This window comes from Nicotiana attenuata, unplaced genomic scaffold (assembly GCF_001879085.1).
Source record: "Nicotiana attenuata strain UT unplaced genomic scaffold, NIATTr2, whole genome shotgun sequence".
Classification (NCBI taxonomy): domain Eukaryota; kingdom Viridiplantae; phylum Streptophyta; class Magnoliopsida; order Solanales; family Solanaceae; genus Nicotiana; species Nicotiana attenuata.
In genome coordinates this window covers 15,840-34,994 of record NW_017674913.1, presented here as the reverse complement: position 1 = coordinate 34,994, position 19,155 = coordinate 15,840, and the positions used below count along the sequence as shown (strand labels likewise).

Sequence of the window (19,155 nt, the reverse complement as noted above, 5' to 3'; positions counted from 1 at the left end):
CCTCTATTTGGGATTCAAAATAAACCGGTGACTTGGGACACCAAATAAACCATCCCAAGTGGCGACTCTGATAAATAAACAATCTCATTTCGAATAATGTCACTTAAATTGGAAAAACTCCCTTATACACTATCCTTCGGGTAGGTGTGTAAAAAGGAGGTGTGACAGCTGTCGTAACCGCATCTGCGGTTTAGAGGCCGCAGGTGCAACTCCCGTAGATGCGGAATCAAGCCGCAGAAGCGGCCAAGAGGAAGAAGTGCTGAAACCGCAGAAGCGTAAGTTGTATCGCACCTGCGTGACCGCAAATGCGGATTGTGGGTCGCATGTGCGACGAAGAGGATTTAAGTGGAAACCATAGAAGCAGTTCCCTTGACAGCAGAAGCGGCATCGCAGATGCGGAGGTTGGACCGCATATGCAGATTTGCTGGGAATAAAAATTAGAATTTCGAGGGTTTAGTTTCATAAGTTAGAAAATTGATTTGGGGCTCGGGAGAGGGTAATTTTTGGAGGAATTTGTAGAGGAAATCAATGGGTAATGATTCCTAATCCCTTCTAGTTGTATTCCTATAATCTAATCTTAGTTTTGTCATTTAATTTCGGATTGGCGATGAAAATTAGGGAAACATTTGAAGAAAGTTCTTAGACCTAGATTTCGAGTTTTGATTGGGAATTTGACATTGGATTTGGATAATTTTGGTATGCATGAACTCGTAAGAGTATGAGGATTCTGAAAATATAAATGTTACTTGATTCGGAGAAGTGGGCCCGAGGGGCGTTTTGGTTATTTTACCTAATTTTGCGTATTAGCTTAGAATTAATTAGTGGAATCCCTTACTTGAAGTGTTATTTACATTATGAAATTGATTTGATTAGATTTGGGACATTTGGACTCGAGTATTCGTGGCAAGAGCGTGGTTTCAGATTGATTTTGAGCCGGTTTGAGGTAAGTGGCTTGCCTAACCTTGTGTGGGGGAACTCCCATTAGGATTTTGTATTGTTAAAATTTGAAATTCCTTGTATGTGAGGTGATGAGTGCGTACTTGTGCTAATTGTTTAAAATCCTTTTTCATTAAATAACTTTAATTGCGTTTCCTTTCATGTTTATACTACTTGAAATTTAAGCCTCCTGTTAGCCTAGGAAAGCATGTCTTATTGACTTAATTGCTTTATTTGCTCAAACTACCTTAATTGTATTATGTGTAGCATGCTAGGTTAGAATTACCTGTTTTATCTCGGTATGAAGTTGAATTTAATTGAGTATTTTTCGTGTTGTTGCTGTGTGTTTACTTTGGGACTACGGGACGGTATCCCGGGAGATCCCCCGCACGTATATTGATTTGGACTGAAGTGTGGGATACAGAGAGATCCCCAGCATGACATTGAGAATACTAAGAGATCCTTGGGATACCGAGAGATCCCCATCATATATATTGAGGATACCAAGAGATCCTCGGGATACCAAGAGATCCCTAGCACATATTGAGGATACTAGGAGATCCTCGGGATACCAAGAGATCCCTAGCGTATATTGAGGATACCAAGAGATCCTCGGGATACTAAGAGATCCCCGGTTATTACCTCTGTGATGAGCGGTATTCCATTGCGATTATTTTGTCTCTATTTTAGTGGTTGTTATCCTTATTATCCTGAGTTATTTCTTACTGTTAGCATTTAATTATATTGTTGTATCCTATACTGTTTTACCTTGTTCTTCATCTAAACTCAGTAAGTCCCTGACTTTCCTCGTCACTACCCCACCGAAGTTAGGCTTGGCACATATGAGTACTGCTGTGGTGTACTCATGCCTTATCTGCGCATATTTTTTATGTTCGGATCCAGGTACTTCCACTCAGTCTTATCACACTTGAGGCGAGACGCTTCGTAGAGACTTCGAGGTATATCTGCGGCGTCCGCAGACCGAAGAGTCCCTTTCTATTCTCAGTACTAGTATAGCACTTCTGTATTTTTCCTTGTTGATAGACATTTTTGGAGTTAGAGATTTATATGTGATCTCTTAGCTTGTGATTCATGGGGTTCCAGATTTTGGGAGTGTTAGGTTGAGATTCTTGTACTGTTATATTCCAGGCGGCATCTTAAACACCGTTTCATTTTATTATCTCAATTTTTAATTATGTTCATTCCGCAATTGTTTCTTTTTTCGTATTTGTTAGGCTTACCTAGTCGTAGAGACTAGGTCCCGTCACGATAGTTCACGGAGGGAGAACTGGGGTCGTGACAAGTTGGTATCAGAGCTCTAGGTTCATAGGAGTCATGAATCACAAGTCGGTTTATTAGAGTCTCGCGGATCGGTATAGAGACGTCTGTACTTATCAGCGAGAGGCTATGTAACTATTAGGAAAATTCCACTTTATTTGATTTCCTTGTCGTGCGAGATTTTGATATCACAATTCTAAATTTATGTCTTCTATTCTCTCACAGATGGTGAGGACACGTGCTACCCGAGATGATCAGACAATCGCGCCCCCTACTGCAGCCGCCAGAGGCCGGGGCCGGGGTAGAGGTCGAGTATGAGCATGCGGTGCAGCCAGAGCACCCGCGCGAGCTGCCACCGAGGAGCCACCAGCAGTTCCAATCAGAGCCCAGGCACCTGATATGCCTACTTCTACTACTACTCCAGCACTTCAGAAGACTTTGGCACAGTTCATGAGCATGTACACCACTTTGGCTCAGGTAGGGTTGCTTCCCCTTGCTGCAGCTACATCCCAGGCCGGGGGAGGAGTACAGACTCCCGCCGCCCGCACTCATGAGCATAGAGTGCATGTGGATCAATTCCTAGAGATTATTCATGTACAACCTGCAGTCCAAGATCAGCCGGAGGACAGGGCAGTGCCATCCGAGGATGAGCAGCGGAGGCTTGAGAGGTTCAAGAAGTGCAAGCCTCCTGTATTCAGTGGTCTAGCATCAGATGATGCTTTGGGATTTCTAGATGAGTGCTACCGTATTCTCCATACCATAGGTATATCAAGATCGAGCGGGGTTTCCTTCACTACTTTCCAGCTTCGAGGATCCGCCTATGAGTGGTGGCGTACTTATGAGTTAACAGTCCGAATGAGGCAGCATCCCTGACTTGGACTGAGTTTTCAGATATGTTCCTGAGAGAGTATGTTCCTCAGAGCCTCAGGGATGCATGGCGCGCAGAGTTTGAGCATTTGCGTCAGGGTGCTATGACTGTCTCGGAGTATGCTGTTTGTTACACTAGCTTGGCTAGACATGCCCCAGCCTTGGTTTCTACTGTTCGCGAGAGGGTTCGCCGGTTTATTGAGGGGCTTGTTCCTCACATCAGGTCTAGAATGGCTCGTGAGTTGGAGATGGATATTTCTTATCAGCAGGTGGTGAGCATTGCTAGGAGGATTGGGGGTATACATGCTAGGGAGAGAGGAGAGGGAGGCCAAGAGGTCTCGAGAGTCGGGCCATTATTCTGGTACCCGTGCCCCAGCTGCAGGTTGTCATGGTAGGGGTTATATGAGTCGCCCAGTTCATTCAGCTCTTCCAGCAACCAGTGGTATTCCGGCTCTTCCTAGGCCTCAGGAGCCTTATTATGCAACTTCAGTGTCTAGTGCGCCTTCTGCGCGGGGTGCTTTTAGAGGTCAGTCCAGCAGACCTGGCCCGAGCCAGTCACAACCTCCACGTCCTCCTAGAGCTTGTTTTGAGTGTGGTGACACACGCCATGTGGTGAGGGATTGCCCTAGACTTGGGAGGAGTGCGCCTCCACTGACTTCTCAGCCACAGCGCGGCCTGCAGAGTTCTCAAGCTATGGTTACAGCTCCAGTTGCTACCCCACCTGCTGAGCCAGCTAGATGTGGAGGTCAGTTCAGTCCAGTTGGACAAGGATCTATCTTATGTTGAGGAGCCAATGGCAATATTGGACAGGCAGGTTAGAAAGCTGAGGTCAAAGAACATTGCATCAGTGAAGGTTCAGTAGCGGGGTCAGCCGGTCGAAGAGGCGACCTGGGAGACCGAGCAGGATATACGCAGCCGTTACCCTCATCTTTTACTACCTCAGGTATGTATCCATGCTCGATCGAGGATGAACAAATGTTTAAGTGTAGGAGGATGTAATGACCCGGCCGGTCATTTTAAGAATTTACGCCTCGATCCCCTATTAACTGCTTTTCCAGTGTTTGTTTCTACTGTTGTGAGTTGCCGGGAGGATTTATTTGGAGTTTCAGAGAGTTTTGGGACAATAAATCCCTAAATGAGAGCTTAAGTTTTACAATTTGGATCATAGTCGAAGCAGTGTGAAGACGGCCTCGAAATGGATTTCTGTTGGTTCCGTTAGCTCCGTTGGGTAATTTCGAGCTTAGGGGCGTGTTCGGAATGTGTTTTGGAGGTCCGTAGCTAATTTAGGCTTGAAATGCCGTAAGTTGAAATTTTGAAGTTTCCGGTTCGATAGTGAGATTTTGATATCGGGGTCGGAATGGAATTTCGAAAGTTGGAGTAGCTCCGTAGTGTTGAATGTGATGTGTGTGCAACATTTCGGGTCATACGGATGAGATTTGAAAGACTTTTTGATCGAAAGCGTATTTTGAGAGTTTTGAAGTTCTTAGGCTAGAATCCGATGCTAATTGGTTGATTTGATACTTTTTGAGGTGTTTTGAAGATTCGTATAAGTTTGAACAATGGTTTAGACTTGTATGTGCTTTTGGTTGAGGTCCCGGGTCCTCGGGGTGACTTCGGATGGTTGACATAAAGATTTGGAATTTGGAGTTACAGTTAAAGTTTATGAGTGCTGTCATAACAGCATCTGCGATTGAGAGGCCGCAGGTGCGACTCCCGCAGATACGGAATCAAGCCGCAAAAGCGGACAAGAGGAAGAAGTGCTAAAACCGCAGAAGCGGAAGGTGTACCGCACCTGCGTGACCGCAGATGCGGATTCTGGGTCGCAGGTGCGGCGAAGAGGATTTAAGTGGAAACTGCAGAAGCGGTTCCCTTGACCGCAAAAGCAGTATCGCAGATGTGGAGGTTGGACCGCAGATGCGGATTTGCTAGGCAGAAAAATCAGAATTTCGAGGGTTTAGTTTCAAAAGTTAGAAAATTGATTGGGAGCTCGGGAGATGGCAATTAGGATTTTGAAGAGGAAATCAGTGGGTAACGATTCCTAGTCCCTTTCTAGTTGTATTCCTATAATCTAATCTTAGTTTTGTCATTCAATTTCGGATTGGAGATGAAAATTGGGGAAAATTTTGAAGAAAGTTCTTAGACTTAGATTTCGAGTTTTGATTGGGAATTTGACATGGATTTGGATAATTTTTGTATGCATGAATGATGTTTGGCTATAATTCCATATTTTTAGTGCATTACTTACTTTACATTTTGATGTTTTAATGCTAAATTGTATTATATTTATGCTTAATTGAGTTTGAGCTTTAATCGCTAGTGTTTTGCACTAAATATGTATTTTATGCCTTGTAGGAGTGATTCCGAGCTATGTAGATATTATAGAATAAATTCAAGTGATTTGGAGCTTTGAAGTCTGAGTAAAAGCCCAAGGAATTAAGCCAGGATCGTGTTTGGAGGTCGTGTACCAAGTCCGGATGTTAAAAGAGGACGAAATAAGTTCACTCTGAGAAAATTACACTGCCGCGCCGCATGGGGGGCCGCAAGGCGCAGCGCAGCAGTGTAAAATGCTGCCTGATGCGAAAAGTTGAGGCTGCTGATAATTTCCACTAGTGCGCCGCATGGTGCGGCGCGGCTGTACAAAATTTACAGAGCCAGAGTCCTATTTCGCGCGGGAGAAGGTATTTTCGTCTGGGCCCGACCCTACTTGGTATAAATACATGTAAAACGCTATTTTTGGGGGGGGGGGGGGATACTTTTGAACACATCTTAGACCTAGGGACACACTTTAGACGTGGAGGAACACACCACGCTTTGGAGGAGGACGTTTTTTAGAGGAAAACACAAGCATAGAGCCGCCGTGGAGGCCGAGTTTCATCTTTTCTTCCACCAACTTAGTCTTTTTATGTTTCTTTGTATGATTTGTTGTTTTGCTACCATGTCTATGTGGAGCTAAACTTCACGTTCTAGGGTTGTGGTTCTTTCATGACTATTGTTATTCGGATATTGATTTTGATTTCTTAGTTTATAATATTGGTTTATTTATTCAATCCTGCACTTAATTATTTGATTGCTTGATCACCAATTGAATACTATCTACGAATCTAGAGTTGAACTCGAAAGTGGGAATTCTAGATTGCATATAGGATTGAGTAGAGCAGGTTCTTGAACCTGGGCATCGGGGAACGGATTCGCAATTAGGATAGACATATACCTAATTGCCTTGCTTGGTTGAAATACAGGAATTATAAATGCGTTCTTGTTGATTCTAATTCCATAGACATATAGGCGTTAGGCTAGCTTGAATAGGCGATTAAGAACTCGACAGATTCTTATGAGCAATATTAACCCGGTCAACCAATAAACCAAATAAATTAATTAGTCAATTCAATTGAAGAATACAATAGGAATGTTAGATAGCCCATAACCCTATATCGTTTTCATTACATTGATATCATAAAAATCTGCTCTTTCTCTGTTCAAAGTTCATTATTTATTTTTATTTATTTTAATTAGTTTAGAATCAAATACTTCTGGGTTTAATTCTTGTATAGATAATTAGGATAGTCTAATTTAGTTAATAGTTAATCACAAGTCCTCGTGGGTTCGACATCCGACTTTTAGTCACTTTATTACTTGACGACCGCGTATACTTGCGTGTGAGTTTGGCCGTAACAATGAACTCGTGAGAGTATGAGGATTTTGAAAATATAAATGTTACCCGATTTCGAGACGTGGGCCCGAGGGGAGTTTTGGTCATTTTACCTAATTTTGCGTATTAGCTTAGAATTAATTAGTGGAATCAATTACCTAAAGTGTTATTTACATTATGAAATTGATTTGAATAGATGTGTGCCATTTGGAGTCGAGTACTCGTGGCAAAAGCGTAGTTTCAGGTTGATTTTGAGCCGGTTCGAGGTAAGTGGCTTGCCTAACCTTGTATGGGGGAACTCCCCTTAGGATTTGGTATTGTTGATATTTGAAATGCCTTGTACGTGAGGTGACGAGTGTGTACTTGTGCTAATTGTTGAAAATCCTGATTTCATTAAATAACTTTAATTGCGTTTCCTTTCATGCTTATACTACTTGAAATTTAAGCCTGCTGTTAGCCTAGAAAAGCATGTTTAATTGACTTAATTGCTTTATTTGCTCAAACTACCTTAATTGTATTATGTGTAGCATGCAAGGTTAGAATTACATGTTTTATCTCGGTATGAAGTTGAATTTAATTGAGTATTCTTCGTGTTGCTGCTGTGTGTTTACTTTGGGACTACGGGAAGGTATCCCGGAAGATCCCCTGTACATATACTGATTTGGACTGAAGTGCGGGATATCAAGAGATCCCCAACACGTACTGAGGATACTAATAGATCCTTCGGATACCGAGAGATCCCCAGCATATATATTGAGGATACCAAGAGATCCCTAACACATATTGAGGATACTAGGAGATCCTCGGGATACCAAGATATCCCTAGCGTATATTGAGGATACCAAGATATACTCGGAATACTGAGAGATCCCCGATTGTTACCTCTATGATGAGTGGTATTCCTTTGCGATTATTTTGCCTCTGTTTCAATGGTTGTTATCCTTAATATCATGTGTTATTTCTTACTGTTAGCATTTAATTATATTGTCGTATCCTATACTATTTTACCTTGTTCTTCATCTAAACTGAGTAGGGCCCTGACTTTCCTCGTCACTACCCGACGGAGGTTAGGCTTGGCACTTACTTAGTGATGCGAGGAGCTTCCTAGAGACTTTGAGGTATATCTGCCGCGTCCGCAGACCGAAGAGTCCCTTTATATTCTCAGTACTAGTATAGCCCTTCTGTGTTTTTCATTGTTGATAAACATTTATGGAGTTAGAGCTTTATATGTGATCTCTTAGCTTGTGATTCATGGGGTTTCGAATTTTGCAAGTGTTAGGTTGAGATTCTTGTACTGTTATATACCAGGCGGCATCTTCAACACTGTTTCATTTTATTATCTTAGTTTTTAATTATGTTCGTTCCGCAATTGTTTCTTTTTCCGCATTTGTTAGGCTTACCTAGTCGTAGAGACTAGGTGCCATCACGATAGTTCACGGAGGACGAACTGGGGTCGTGACAGAATTATAGCCACACGTCACAGTATACCATTATAATCTTCCATTTTGTGCATGTTGATAGTTTGTAAAATGTTTCCATCCTGGGATTACATTTAGCATCACCTTTCTTGCATTATGTTCTTTGACTCTAGTTTCAACTATAGTTGCTAACTTTATTTTCTGGCTACCGATATATTTTTTTTAACTCTTTTTGTTTGTATCTCTTATTTACACCTCTTATATTCCAGAAGAGCCACTTCATTAGCAAGTCATGTGACCCGTACCCTTATCAGGTGGTAGGGTGTTAGCAATCTAACTTCCTCTTTGTGGTGGCTCAAAGGCATTTTTCACTGATATAGTTGACAGCCATTGGCTGTTGTATAGGTGTTTGAAAATTGCCTTGCTTCTCTTGTGCATAAGTACCTTCAGTTGTCATCAGATTTCCTCTGCCCATGTGGACCTTCTTTGCTCTGCTGAGGGAGAGTGTCTTGTGTCTGTTGTTGAGCTTGGTCTCCTGGTTGATTGGTCTAATTGTCTCCTCCATTCAAAGGGCTTTTGCATCTCCATTCCATTGTGACCTTCTTAGGCTCTCTTCTCCTCATAGGTTGCTTCTCTTGCTAATTGTTTGGTCGTTGCTCTATGCAACATTTGTGCCCACCACTTGGCATTTCTGCCGATACTCAGGTTTCCGTTCATATCTGATTAGTTGTGTGAATTGCCTCCTATTAAGATCCATAACCACTAACTCTAGAGGAAACTCTTTAGTGATGTTTACTTCTATCAGCGTCCTCGCAAAAGACACTCTAGTTTTCTTCGCAGTTTTCACGACCCACAATCCACTAAGGGTCGTGATAGTGCCAGACACTACTGTCAGGCAAGCCAACACCATATTACTAGTAACTTCTCGTTTTAATATTCTCGAATCATTTCTTCTAAACATTTAAAAAATGGATTATAAACTTCACTGGATAAATGAAGATATCTTTACAAAATTTATTTACTGAATAATCCCGAAATCGTCCTAGAACCCGGTGTCACAAGTGCATGAGCAATTACTAGGAATTCTAATAAAGTACAATAGCTTTCCGGAATACAAACTTGGACAGAAAGTAAATATAATACAACGAAAGAGACTCTACTGGCTGCGCGTCGTCTCGAGAGATACAACTCACCTAAGTCTATGTATCATCCGTGCTGCTACGCCCATCAGGCCACTAGAGGTACATGTGCCTGTGCAACAAAAATGTACAGCAAGTGTAGCATGAGTACAAAAACAACGTGTACTTAATAAGTATCACGTCTAATCTCGAAGAAGTAGAGACGAGAGGTCGATTTCGACACTTACTAATGGTCCAATAATATCATCACAGTAAAGAAGTGAATAAGTATGAAACAAGGTGAATATATGAAATAATCATGTATAAAACACAATAATACCATCCCCCTTTTTCATAATTTTACCCCAAGTTTTCATCTAATAAGTTTCCCTCCGTGATCTTAGCATATATGTACAATTATAGTAGTTTCCGTCAAGGAAATTATCAGGATTTAATTCAGAAAAAAATCCCTCATATACACCGGCTTCTAGCCAAGTGTTACGCACGATTCCAGGAGTATAATACATAGGTATATATATATAGGTAATGTCAAGGCTTACGACCCGATCTAACATAAAAGTAAATTGTGCATTGGCGAGGTTCGAACAACATAAACCATATATGCATCTATTAACCTGCTGTGGTGATCGGCCCGCTCCTATGAGAATAGTAGAAGTAAATACCCTGCTCGCGAATCATACGTGCGACGCGGTCAAATATAGATTTGAGGAATTTTCCGGCTTGCGAATCATACATGCGACGCAGTCAAATATAAATTTATTAACAAATCAAAATCCTTTTCTTGATCCTTTTAAAAAATAAAGACAATTCAACGTGAAGCTTTTAAGGTAATTTTCCCCGCTCGCGAAACATACATGTGACACGATTACACATAGATTCCTTAAGTTATTATAAGATCCCCCAATTCTTTTTGAAAGTACTAAGTTTAGCGGTAACACTTAAATTCTTGAATTCCTCAATTTAAAATACCTTTCAACATAATTATTACGCAACTTCAATCTTATTTCTTCTCAAGGTATCAATAACATCGATCAGCAACAACATCAACAAAACATGATGTAACCTAGGAATACCCGGACATACGCATAATAGTAGCTATGCACGGACTCTCGTCACCTAGTGCGTACGTAGCCCCCACAAATAGAAGCACATATCCAATTAATTCACTTATGGAGATAATTTCCTCATACAAGGTTAGAAAGGAGACTCACCTCGCTCCGGAGTTCTATAACCGGCATTCCACGCCCTTCCGAAGACACAGATCGATGCATAACGCTTCAAAACTAGCCAATAATTATGCAAATCCATTAATACATGCTCAATTACTCATAACAATTTCCAACCCCGATCGAAAAGTTGACAAAATCGCCCTCAAGCCCACGTGCCCAGATTCCGAAATTTTTCGAAGATAATGTTTTCCCACAACCTCACGACCTCGAATATATAATGTACTCTCAATTTCATCTCCAAAATCGTGGTCAAAATCCAAGAATACCAAATTTCTAGGTTTTCTTCAAAATCCCAACTTTCTACTAATTTCCATGTTAAAACATATACATAATCGATGTATTTAACTTAAATGTATAAACCACTTACCTCATGCTTGGTGGTGAAAATGGCAGCTCAAAGTTGCTCCAAAACCGGCACCCATGAAAGAAATGGAGTAGAAACGAGCCAAATCCCCCATTTAAAGAACCTCACTGCCTCCAGCATTTCCACACCAGCGGTCACTTGACCGTTTCTGCAGTTCCGCAAGTGCGGCCCTACTACCTCTTCTGCGGTTTCTCACCAGGCTGCACTTTCCGCTTCTGCGCCTCACCTACTGCAGGTGCGGTACCGCTTCTGCAGCTATATGACCGCATCTGCGGTCTCTTCACTTCTATTCCAACACCGCATCTGCGTCCCTCATGGCCGCTTCTGTGGCTCCGCACCTGCGGCCCAAGCCTCGCAGGTGCGGTTACACCAGAAGGCAGCTATTTTGCTTCTTCTTCAAATTCCAAAATTGATCCGTTAACCATCTGGAATCCACCCGAGGCCCCCAAGACCCCGTCCAGTCATACCAACCAATCAAAAAACATAATGCGGATCTGCTCGAGGCCTCAAATCACATCAAACAACGCTTAAACCATGAATAACCCTCCAATCCATGCTTAATGAACTTTAGTATTTCAAAATTCAACATTCGATGCCGAATCCTATCAAATCTCGTTTGACCTCAAATTTTGCACACAAGTCATATTCGATATTACGGACCTACTCCGGCTTTCGGAATCGAAATCCGACCCCAATGTAAAAAAGTCCACTTTCGTTCAAACTTCTCAAAAACCTTCAAATTTCTAACTTTAGCCAAATGACTCCAAAATGACATACGGACCTCCAAATCCACTTCCGATTGCGCTCCCAATACCAGAATCACCATATAGAGCTATTCCCAGACTCGGAATCCCAAACAGACATCGATAACACTAGAATGAACTTCAACCTAAACTTATGAAATTCTTCCAAAATACTAGCTTGCACAATAGGCGCCGAAACGCTCTTGGGTCATCCAAAACCCGATGCAGACATACGCCTAAGTCCAAAATCATCATACGAACCTGTTGGAACCTTCATATGATGATTCCAAGGCCGTTTACTCGAAAATCTAATCTTAGTCAATTCTGCCAACTTAAAGCTTTCAAAATGAGATTTTTCTTTTCGAATCAACCCTAAACTTCTCGAATTCAATTCCGACCACGCGTACAAGTCATAATACCTGAAATGAAGCTGCTCATGGCCTCAAACCGCCTAATGAAGTTCTAGAGCTCAAAATGACCGGTCGGATCGTTACAGCAATACACTCATCTGCATAGGTAGGATTCCCAATTGCACTAGCCATTCTACATAAAGAGTCATGACCCCAACAATTCATTGGCAACTTGGGGAATTGGACCCACAGAGGAATCTCTGTAGGAAACTCCTCATTGAAATCAAAATCTGGTATCCAAGGCTTCAAAATAATAGGTCTATTGTTGATCGTATATGGCGTAGAGTAATAGATTTCCTACATGTCTGCTTCATTCTGGAATTTAATGATGTAATAGCCCTCCTCATGTAGGTATAACTCAGGTTCAACAACATTTGCCCAATTCATCCCAATATATCTCTTTATAGTGTTGTAACCTGGTGGTTCCCCAATGATATAAGCTATCACAACATTTCTCCACTTCTTCGTCTCTAAATCAATTTCAGCTTTGTCTAATTGTACTACAATTTGGCCATCAATAATTTGTAGAGGTATGTAGGATAACGACATACCATTCTCAACTGCTCTGTTCCTCTGAAATAGGTTTGTCCACGGTTTGGGCTTCGCCGCACTTGCCTCATCAGGCTTAGGATTCTCCACAATCACTATTCCATTAGCAGCATGCACAGGATTTCACTGTTTCATTGCTAGAAAGTATTTTTCCTTACTTTCATGTTGGATTTGGTACTCATCAGGTATGTTAGCTTCAGTTGCTGTTGGAGCAGTGTTCAGATCTAGCCTCTGATGATCCCGCTTCACAGCTCATCATCCCCATTGCAATTCCAGTTTCAACCACTTGTTTATTAGAAGGTGTGCCCAATTGGTCCTTCTCCTTTTCATCAGCTTGGATTCGAGCACCCACAGAGCCACCAAAGATAGCTATGGGGTTCTTCTTGGGCCTACCACACCCTCGTCCTCGTCCCTGTCCTCTTCCGTTCGCCATGGATGAGCACTGTCAGCACACGTTACTATCATGCGCCGAGAGCATGTGCGAAGAGAAAGAAAGTTTTCTTTTCTTATGCCAGTATATTATTTTATTTTCATGTTGTAGCAAGAGTACTTTTTTTCTCAACCAACAACGAATATTTTCTTTTTAGTTATGGAGCGAATTTCAACATCATTTTTGCGTAAAAAAGTAAGCATCACATTAGTTCCTTTGGGTTTGTGTGAATTTTTAGAAGAATGATTAAATTCTTGAAGAAAATAGAGTCCTGAAAATGTTGGGTACTGGGGGGAGGGGGACAGGGGGCGGCAAGGAAACATGGGGGGGGGGGGGAAGGTGAGTACAGTAGCATAAAAAATATTTTCCGGAAAAATATTTCCACTCATCAACCAAACAATGAAAAAAAAGTGATAAAACCACTTATTTTTCTTGAAAACATTTTCCTTCGTACCAAAGGCACCCCAAGTATATAACATAAATCCTTTCACTATTAATTGTTAATCAAGCTTGTTAGTGAAGTTTCTGTATAATTAAACAGGTAGGGGTCATTTGGTATGAGATATAAAAAGACATAGTGCTGGTATAAAAATTTAATACCACCTTAATACTTTGGTTGGTTAGCAAATCTGGTATAAGTTATCCGGGGATTAAAATTAGTATTGGGATAACTTTTACCTTGTAGAAGGTGGGGTAATTAGTGTCCGGATAACTTATAGCTTCTTCTTAAAAATTATGCAATTATTATTTTTAATACAACATATTAAACAGTGGATAAAATTATATTTTTTTGAAATAAGCGTTTGTTCATAAAATTTCCAATTTTCGCCTGAAGATGCATTTTGAAAATTTTCGACAATTTGGAAAACTACAAAAAACCACTTTTCAAAATTTTCACTCAAATCACTTACAAACTTCAAGAACAACCCAAACTGAAATTTATGTCCAAATACAACTCTAAATTTCAAATATCATTTTCACTTCAAAAAAAATTTCACAATTTTTTCAATTTTCCAATTTTCCAATTCTTATGTCCAAACGCCTACTTAGTACTTTTGGAAGTTGGTCTTTGAAATTCACGAGAAGACCCTACCCTCTGATTCCGTCAAAATAAGATTCCAATGGAGTAGTATTTATATTTTCCAATTCAGTAAACCAAACTTCGAAACTCACGTTCAAATTCCTCTCTCTTTGCTATCATCATAATTCATAATTTCAGAAATTTGATTTTATCAGCTCCATATTTCGTTGTTTTTTCACCATGACAAGTGAAGAACTTCTAATTATCGATCCTTTAGACCTCCAATTTCCATGTGAGTTTCTTCCTTTATGTATCTTTTAATTTTAATACTCGTATGATTCAGTTTCTTTTCTGGAAAAAAAGGAATCAGTTTTATATTATGTTCTCCTAGGGTTTTGATTATTCTCTTTTTCTTTGCTGCTTTTGTTATTTCGAAGTCGAACTCAAGAAGTCAATTTCGAGCTCTTTTGAACTGATCAATAAGACTGATAATCACGTTGCTTTCAAGGTATATATATTCTTACTTAACCTCTATTATACTGACGTTCATGTGCGGAATTGTGCCCCTTTCTGTTTTCATTTCTGGTGCTTTCGTTGTTTTTGAAGAGAGAGATTGTCGTAGGTTGATTGTCGGCATCAGGGGCGGATTTAGAGGGGCGGAAGGGATTTTCCGACCCCCTTCGCTCGAAAATTACGCTGTACAAATAAGGCAAACTTTGTTTTGTGCCTCTATATATTATATTTTGAATCCCCTTGCCACATCACAAAAGCATAACTTAGTGGTTAACGGGTTCAAAACCTTTGCGAGGTTGCTGGTACAATTCCCACTGGCCATAGTTCCTTTTAGTGTTTTTACTTTTTCTTTTTTGAACTCCTTAACGGAAATTCTGCCCCCGCCACTGGTGAGCGTAATTTATAGTCTGACTATAATTAGTTTTTAGGAAGTACTGAATAGAGCGGGATGCAATAGAGAATTGTATAGTCGAGGAATGAGTGCCGAGAAATCATATAGCCGAGTCCTACTAGTTTGGGCCGGAGATAGAAAATTTTACTTGCTCCGGTATTTGCACCAAACTATTAAATACATGATAGTTTTTTTAATTAATTTCCAAACCCAAAGAGGTTTTTAGAAGGTTAAAAAGTCCCTTGAGTGCCTCAAGGCTATGTCATAATAGATCCGAACACTTGCTCTGATCGACTTCCAGATCATATTTGCTCTAGTAAATAACTAAAGAAAATAGATAGATGGGAGATAGAAAAATAGAAGAGAAAGTAGGGTTGATTATATCAATATGTATCTCACTTTAATTGTTACTTCTAAAGGTTTTACTTGGTTTGGTGCAAACATTAGGTGCGGTAAGTTTTACCTATTTTGTTTTTGATGAGCAGGAAAGCTGAAGTCCTAATCTTCACTCAATTCTGAATTTTTTAATATGATTTATGAGGAAGATATTCCTTGATAAAGGAAATGGTCATTTAAATGTTAGTGTTATAAATTTGTAATATTCTGGCTGAGGGGGATTTAATACTATTTTGAAAAGGCTAAATTATGTACTCTTTATCGGCTTTTATTAGGTAAAGACAACCAATCCCAGGAAGTATACTGTCAGGCCGAACAGTGGAATTGTTCTCCCACGATCAAGATCCAACGTTACAGGTGCTTTTCTAGATCTCTGTGATGGGTCTTTTAGATTTGATGGATGTCATCTGATGTTATTTTTGGTTTACTTTTGTTGATAATTGGATTTAGTTACGATGCAACCGCAAACAGAGTTGCCTCCGGATATGCAATGCAAAGACAAGTTTCTTGTACAGAGTGTGATTACGAACCCTGGGTCTACCCCGAAAGATATTAACCCGGACATGGTATTTTAGCTTATAGATTCTTTTTGTTTCTTTGTAGTCGACTTTATACATTCAAATCTTATTCTTTTCTTTTTCTGAAGTTCAACAAGTCCGGAGGAAATCATGTTGAGGAATGCAAACTAAAAGTTGTTTATGTTTCACCACCAAGAAAGCCATCACCAGTCCCTGAAGATTCTGAGGAAGGGACTTCACCAGGAGCTTCTGAAACTGTAAGATGACAATCTAAATTAGTTTTCCACTCTCTGTTTTTGCATCTTTTGTATTCAATTAGAATACACCATTTACTTCTAATTCATCTGTTCATCATGGTAGGGACATACATTAGTTGCAAATGATTTAATTTTTGCTTATCACAGGATTTACAAGAACATGTTGAGTCTCAGGATAACTCCACTAAGGTATGTTATGAGGGTCATTTAAAGCATTGACGTTCGGAAACTGTTAAGTCATTAGACATAGCTTCTGGGAGAAATATACTTCATCTGAGCTGTAAATGTAGATTACCTTCTGGACTCAACGGGGTTAATTGATGGCCTCAACCAGTGAAGATGAGATTGGAGACACCTTAAGAGAACTCTTAGAATCACTAGAAAGCTTAATGAACCTTATTAGCCTATTAATCTTGGTGACAAGGAGAAGAATCAATTCTTTCATATCAGATTTTGCTTTTTCTGTTCGAAAAATTTGATTAGCTCCTTTGAGATTATTCTGGATTTGGTTCCCCTATATGTTGATGCTTTGTAACCTACACTGTTAGGAAGCTGATTTGGATCCTCAACTTCATCACTTTTGTTGTTGTCCAGTTAATCTGTTTATTAGATGTGAGGACACTATAGTAACCCGTGGAATGCAAGAACAGTTTTTAGGAAACAAACAGAAAACCTGGAAAGAAGGTTTATCGAGAAACCCAGTATTATTACCCATTAATTCACCTTCATAATGTGACAAGTTGAATTGTATTTTCCTTCTATTTCAATCTCTTAATCCAACCTTCAGATTCCAACAATTAATGCTAACCAACATTTCGTTTGAAATCGATTGTCTGCTGCTTCTGTTGGTAGTCAGCAACTCCACACTCTTCTTGTCTTGTCCTCTTTCTTTGGACAAATGGTGCAACCTACCAGTTTGGATTCTCTTGTTTGTTGTGTAAAAAGTGACACCTGAACCTGACCAAAAAGAAATTATGTTTGTTCTTTTCACCAACTTCCCCAACTTGCTCAGATTGAGGCATAGTAGTTTTTGTTGTTCTTTTCATCAATATTTTTTGATCCCAGAAATTGTTTAGTTAGGTAATGAATTAGCTCAAGTTTGCATAAACAGATATAGGTGAAAAACAAGTTGAAGAAACCAACACTAGTTTGTAATTATGGAATATTTCTTTAGTATTTCAGGATTATCTCTCCTGAGAAGGAGATGAATGTGATAGTTATTACATTCGCAAACACATAAAAAACAAGTTAAGGGAGAGAACTTAAACAGAAGAATGGTTGAAAATAAATTATATATGCCTATGTGCTTGTTTTTCTTCCAGAAACAAGTAATGCCTCATCATTTATCTTTGGATTTGGGAAGTGATTGTCAAAGAATTTTGTTCTTTCCACATATCATATCTTATCGAAAAAAGAATTTTGTTTTTCCAGCATGCTAGTATCAAACTTATTGTCCTCTCACATTTAGATGTGTCATATTCTCTTTTTGATAAGCAATTCATATCTTGGAATCACTGCAGGCCAGAGAACTAATTTTGAGGTTGATGCAAGAGAGAGATTCCATTATTCAACAAAATTCCAAGCTCAACCGAGAACTGGTATATGATTTTTCTGCGTGCTTGGTCAATGGTTCTTGAGTAAATTGATGTTTCCTTTTGCTGTCTGCTAGTTTATGCTTGTTTTATCCCTTTAAGGATGGCTCTTCAGATAATTTATGTGCATGGTAGATCAGAAGTCATTAATCCCCAGATATAGCACTAATAAAGTCCGTCAGTGCACTAGCACTAACCAAATAATTTGAGTAAGTCTTGAAAGGCGTGTTTAGAGAAAATGTGGTAGTTATTGGAGATGAGAAATCTTATCTTCACGATGTAGAACGAGTTGGTTTTAAGAATTTTTTTTTTCAATCAGAAGCAAATAGTTCGTAGACTATTAAGTTTTGGTGTGATAACCATGCTTGGTGATTTGGCCTAAGTTGGGAACTTCATAGCAAACTTGGGCATTTATCTGGATTTGCTATAACACTTGTTTGAATTTAGTTTGTGTGCGCAAAGAAAAATTTCCATACAGCTGTGTTGACATTTTGTCAAGGATGATTTTATCATTTGGGTGCTATTTGAAACCATTGTCCAGGAGCTTCTGAGGCATGGACGTCAAGAGCATCGTACTGGAGTTCCACTTTCGTACATCTTGGTGGTTGGCTTGCTTGGCATCCTTTTGGGGTACATTGTCAGAAACTTTTGATGACCTCAGGTCTGAGAATAAAGTCTCTTTCTGGTTGTGGCGGGCAGGTGTGGGGAGATTTTGAATACTTACTTTCTACGCAAAATTTTGTACATTATTTGAATCTGAATTGCTCGGTAATTCTGAATATTGTGCCAAAGGATTGTTTGGATATTTTCAAAGTTGTAGGATGATAAAACTATAGTCGTGTTCCCAACTATGCATTTATGAGGGAAATCAGAAGGAAAAGAAGAAAGAAAACCACATTGAACTGGAACCCCTGGTCTTAGCTCACTGGCCTCGCTGGCCCAAGGGCAGCTCTAGGGTAAGGGTAAGGCAAGTGAAGTTCTTGCCTTAGGCCCCCAAATATTCAAGGCCCAAAAAATATAAAGTGTATATATATATATATATATATATATATATATATATATATATATATATATTGATAAAATATTTTAAATTCTAATATTTATTTAAATTTGGTAGATGTAGGATTGAATGAGTTAGTAGGATAGAACTTTTCTCTTACTAAATTAAATAAATCTTCTCATCAAGTCTATTTTTCTTTCTTTCGTTTTTCATATTTTTTGCTATTTTACTTTCTAGTTTCAAATCAAATTTTCTAAATTAGCTATTCCTTTTTGTCACATTTTATAGATCTTGATATATGTAATCAAGTTCTTTTGTGTCTCTTTTTTTAACTAAGAAATCCCGGAGACAAGTATTGTAAGGTTCAAAACACAATCAATAATAGGCTCAATCCTTTTACCATTTTTATTTAATGCTATATTTTTTATAGGGAGTTCAATACCATATGACTTATG

At 39.6% G+C, this 19,155-nt stretch overlaps 1 protein-coding gene across 2 annotated transcripts; it reads left to right on the top strand.

Moving 5' to 3' along the window:
- Positions 1–14,079: 14,079 nt before the first annotated feature.
- Positions 14,080–18,533, top strand: LOC109219440 (vesicle-associated protein 1-2-like). 2 transcript variants are annotated; one of them, XM_019383899.1, is made up of 8 exons: positions 14,081–14,325; positions 14,471–14,541; positions 15,609–15,690; positions 15,784–15,899; positions 15,980–16,108; positions 16,256–16,297; positions 17,629–17,706; positions 18,242–18,533. In XM_019383899.1, exons 1-8 carry the CDS (start codon positions 14,274–14,276, stop codon positions 18,350–18,352), a joined length of 681 nt encoding a protein of 226 aa, XP_019239444.1. In that variant the 5' UTR covers positions 14,081–14,273; the 3' UTR covers positions 18,353–18,533. The 2 variants fall into 2 exon arrangements, with proteins under 2 accessions (XP_019239445.1, XP_019239444.1); XM_019383900.1 differs by lacking the exon at positions 16,256–16,297 and having other exon boundaries at positions 14,080–14,325.
- The last annotated feature ends 622 nt before the right edge of the window (positions 18,534–19,155 follow it).

What these genes read in the sequence shown, in the direction of transcription:
- LOC109219440 (XM_019383899.1), top strand. Translation starts at nt 14,274, where the DNA reads ATGACAAGTGAAGAACTTCTAATTATCGATCCTTTAGACCTCCAATTT. An exon ending in AAGATATTAACCCGGACATG is followed by an intron (nt 15,900 to 15,979) that starts GTATTTTAGCTT and finishes CTTTTTCTGAAG; the next exon opens with TTCAACAAGTCCGGAGGAAA. An exon ending in CTCAGGATAACTCCACTAAG is followed by an intron (nt 16,298 to 17,628) that starts GTATGTTATGAG and finishes GAATCACTGCAG; the next exon opens with GCCAGAGAACTAATTTTGAG.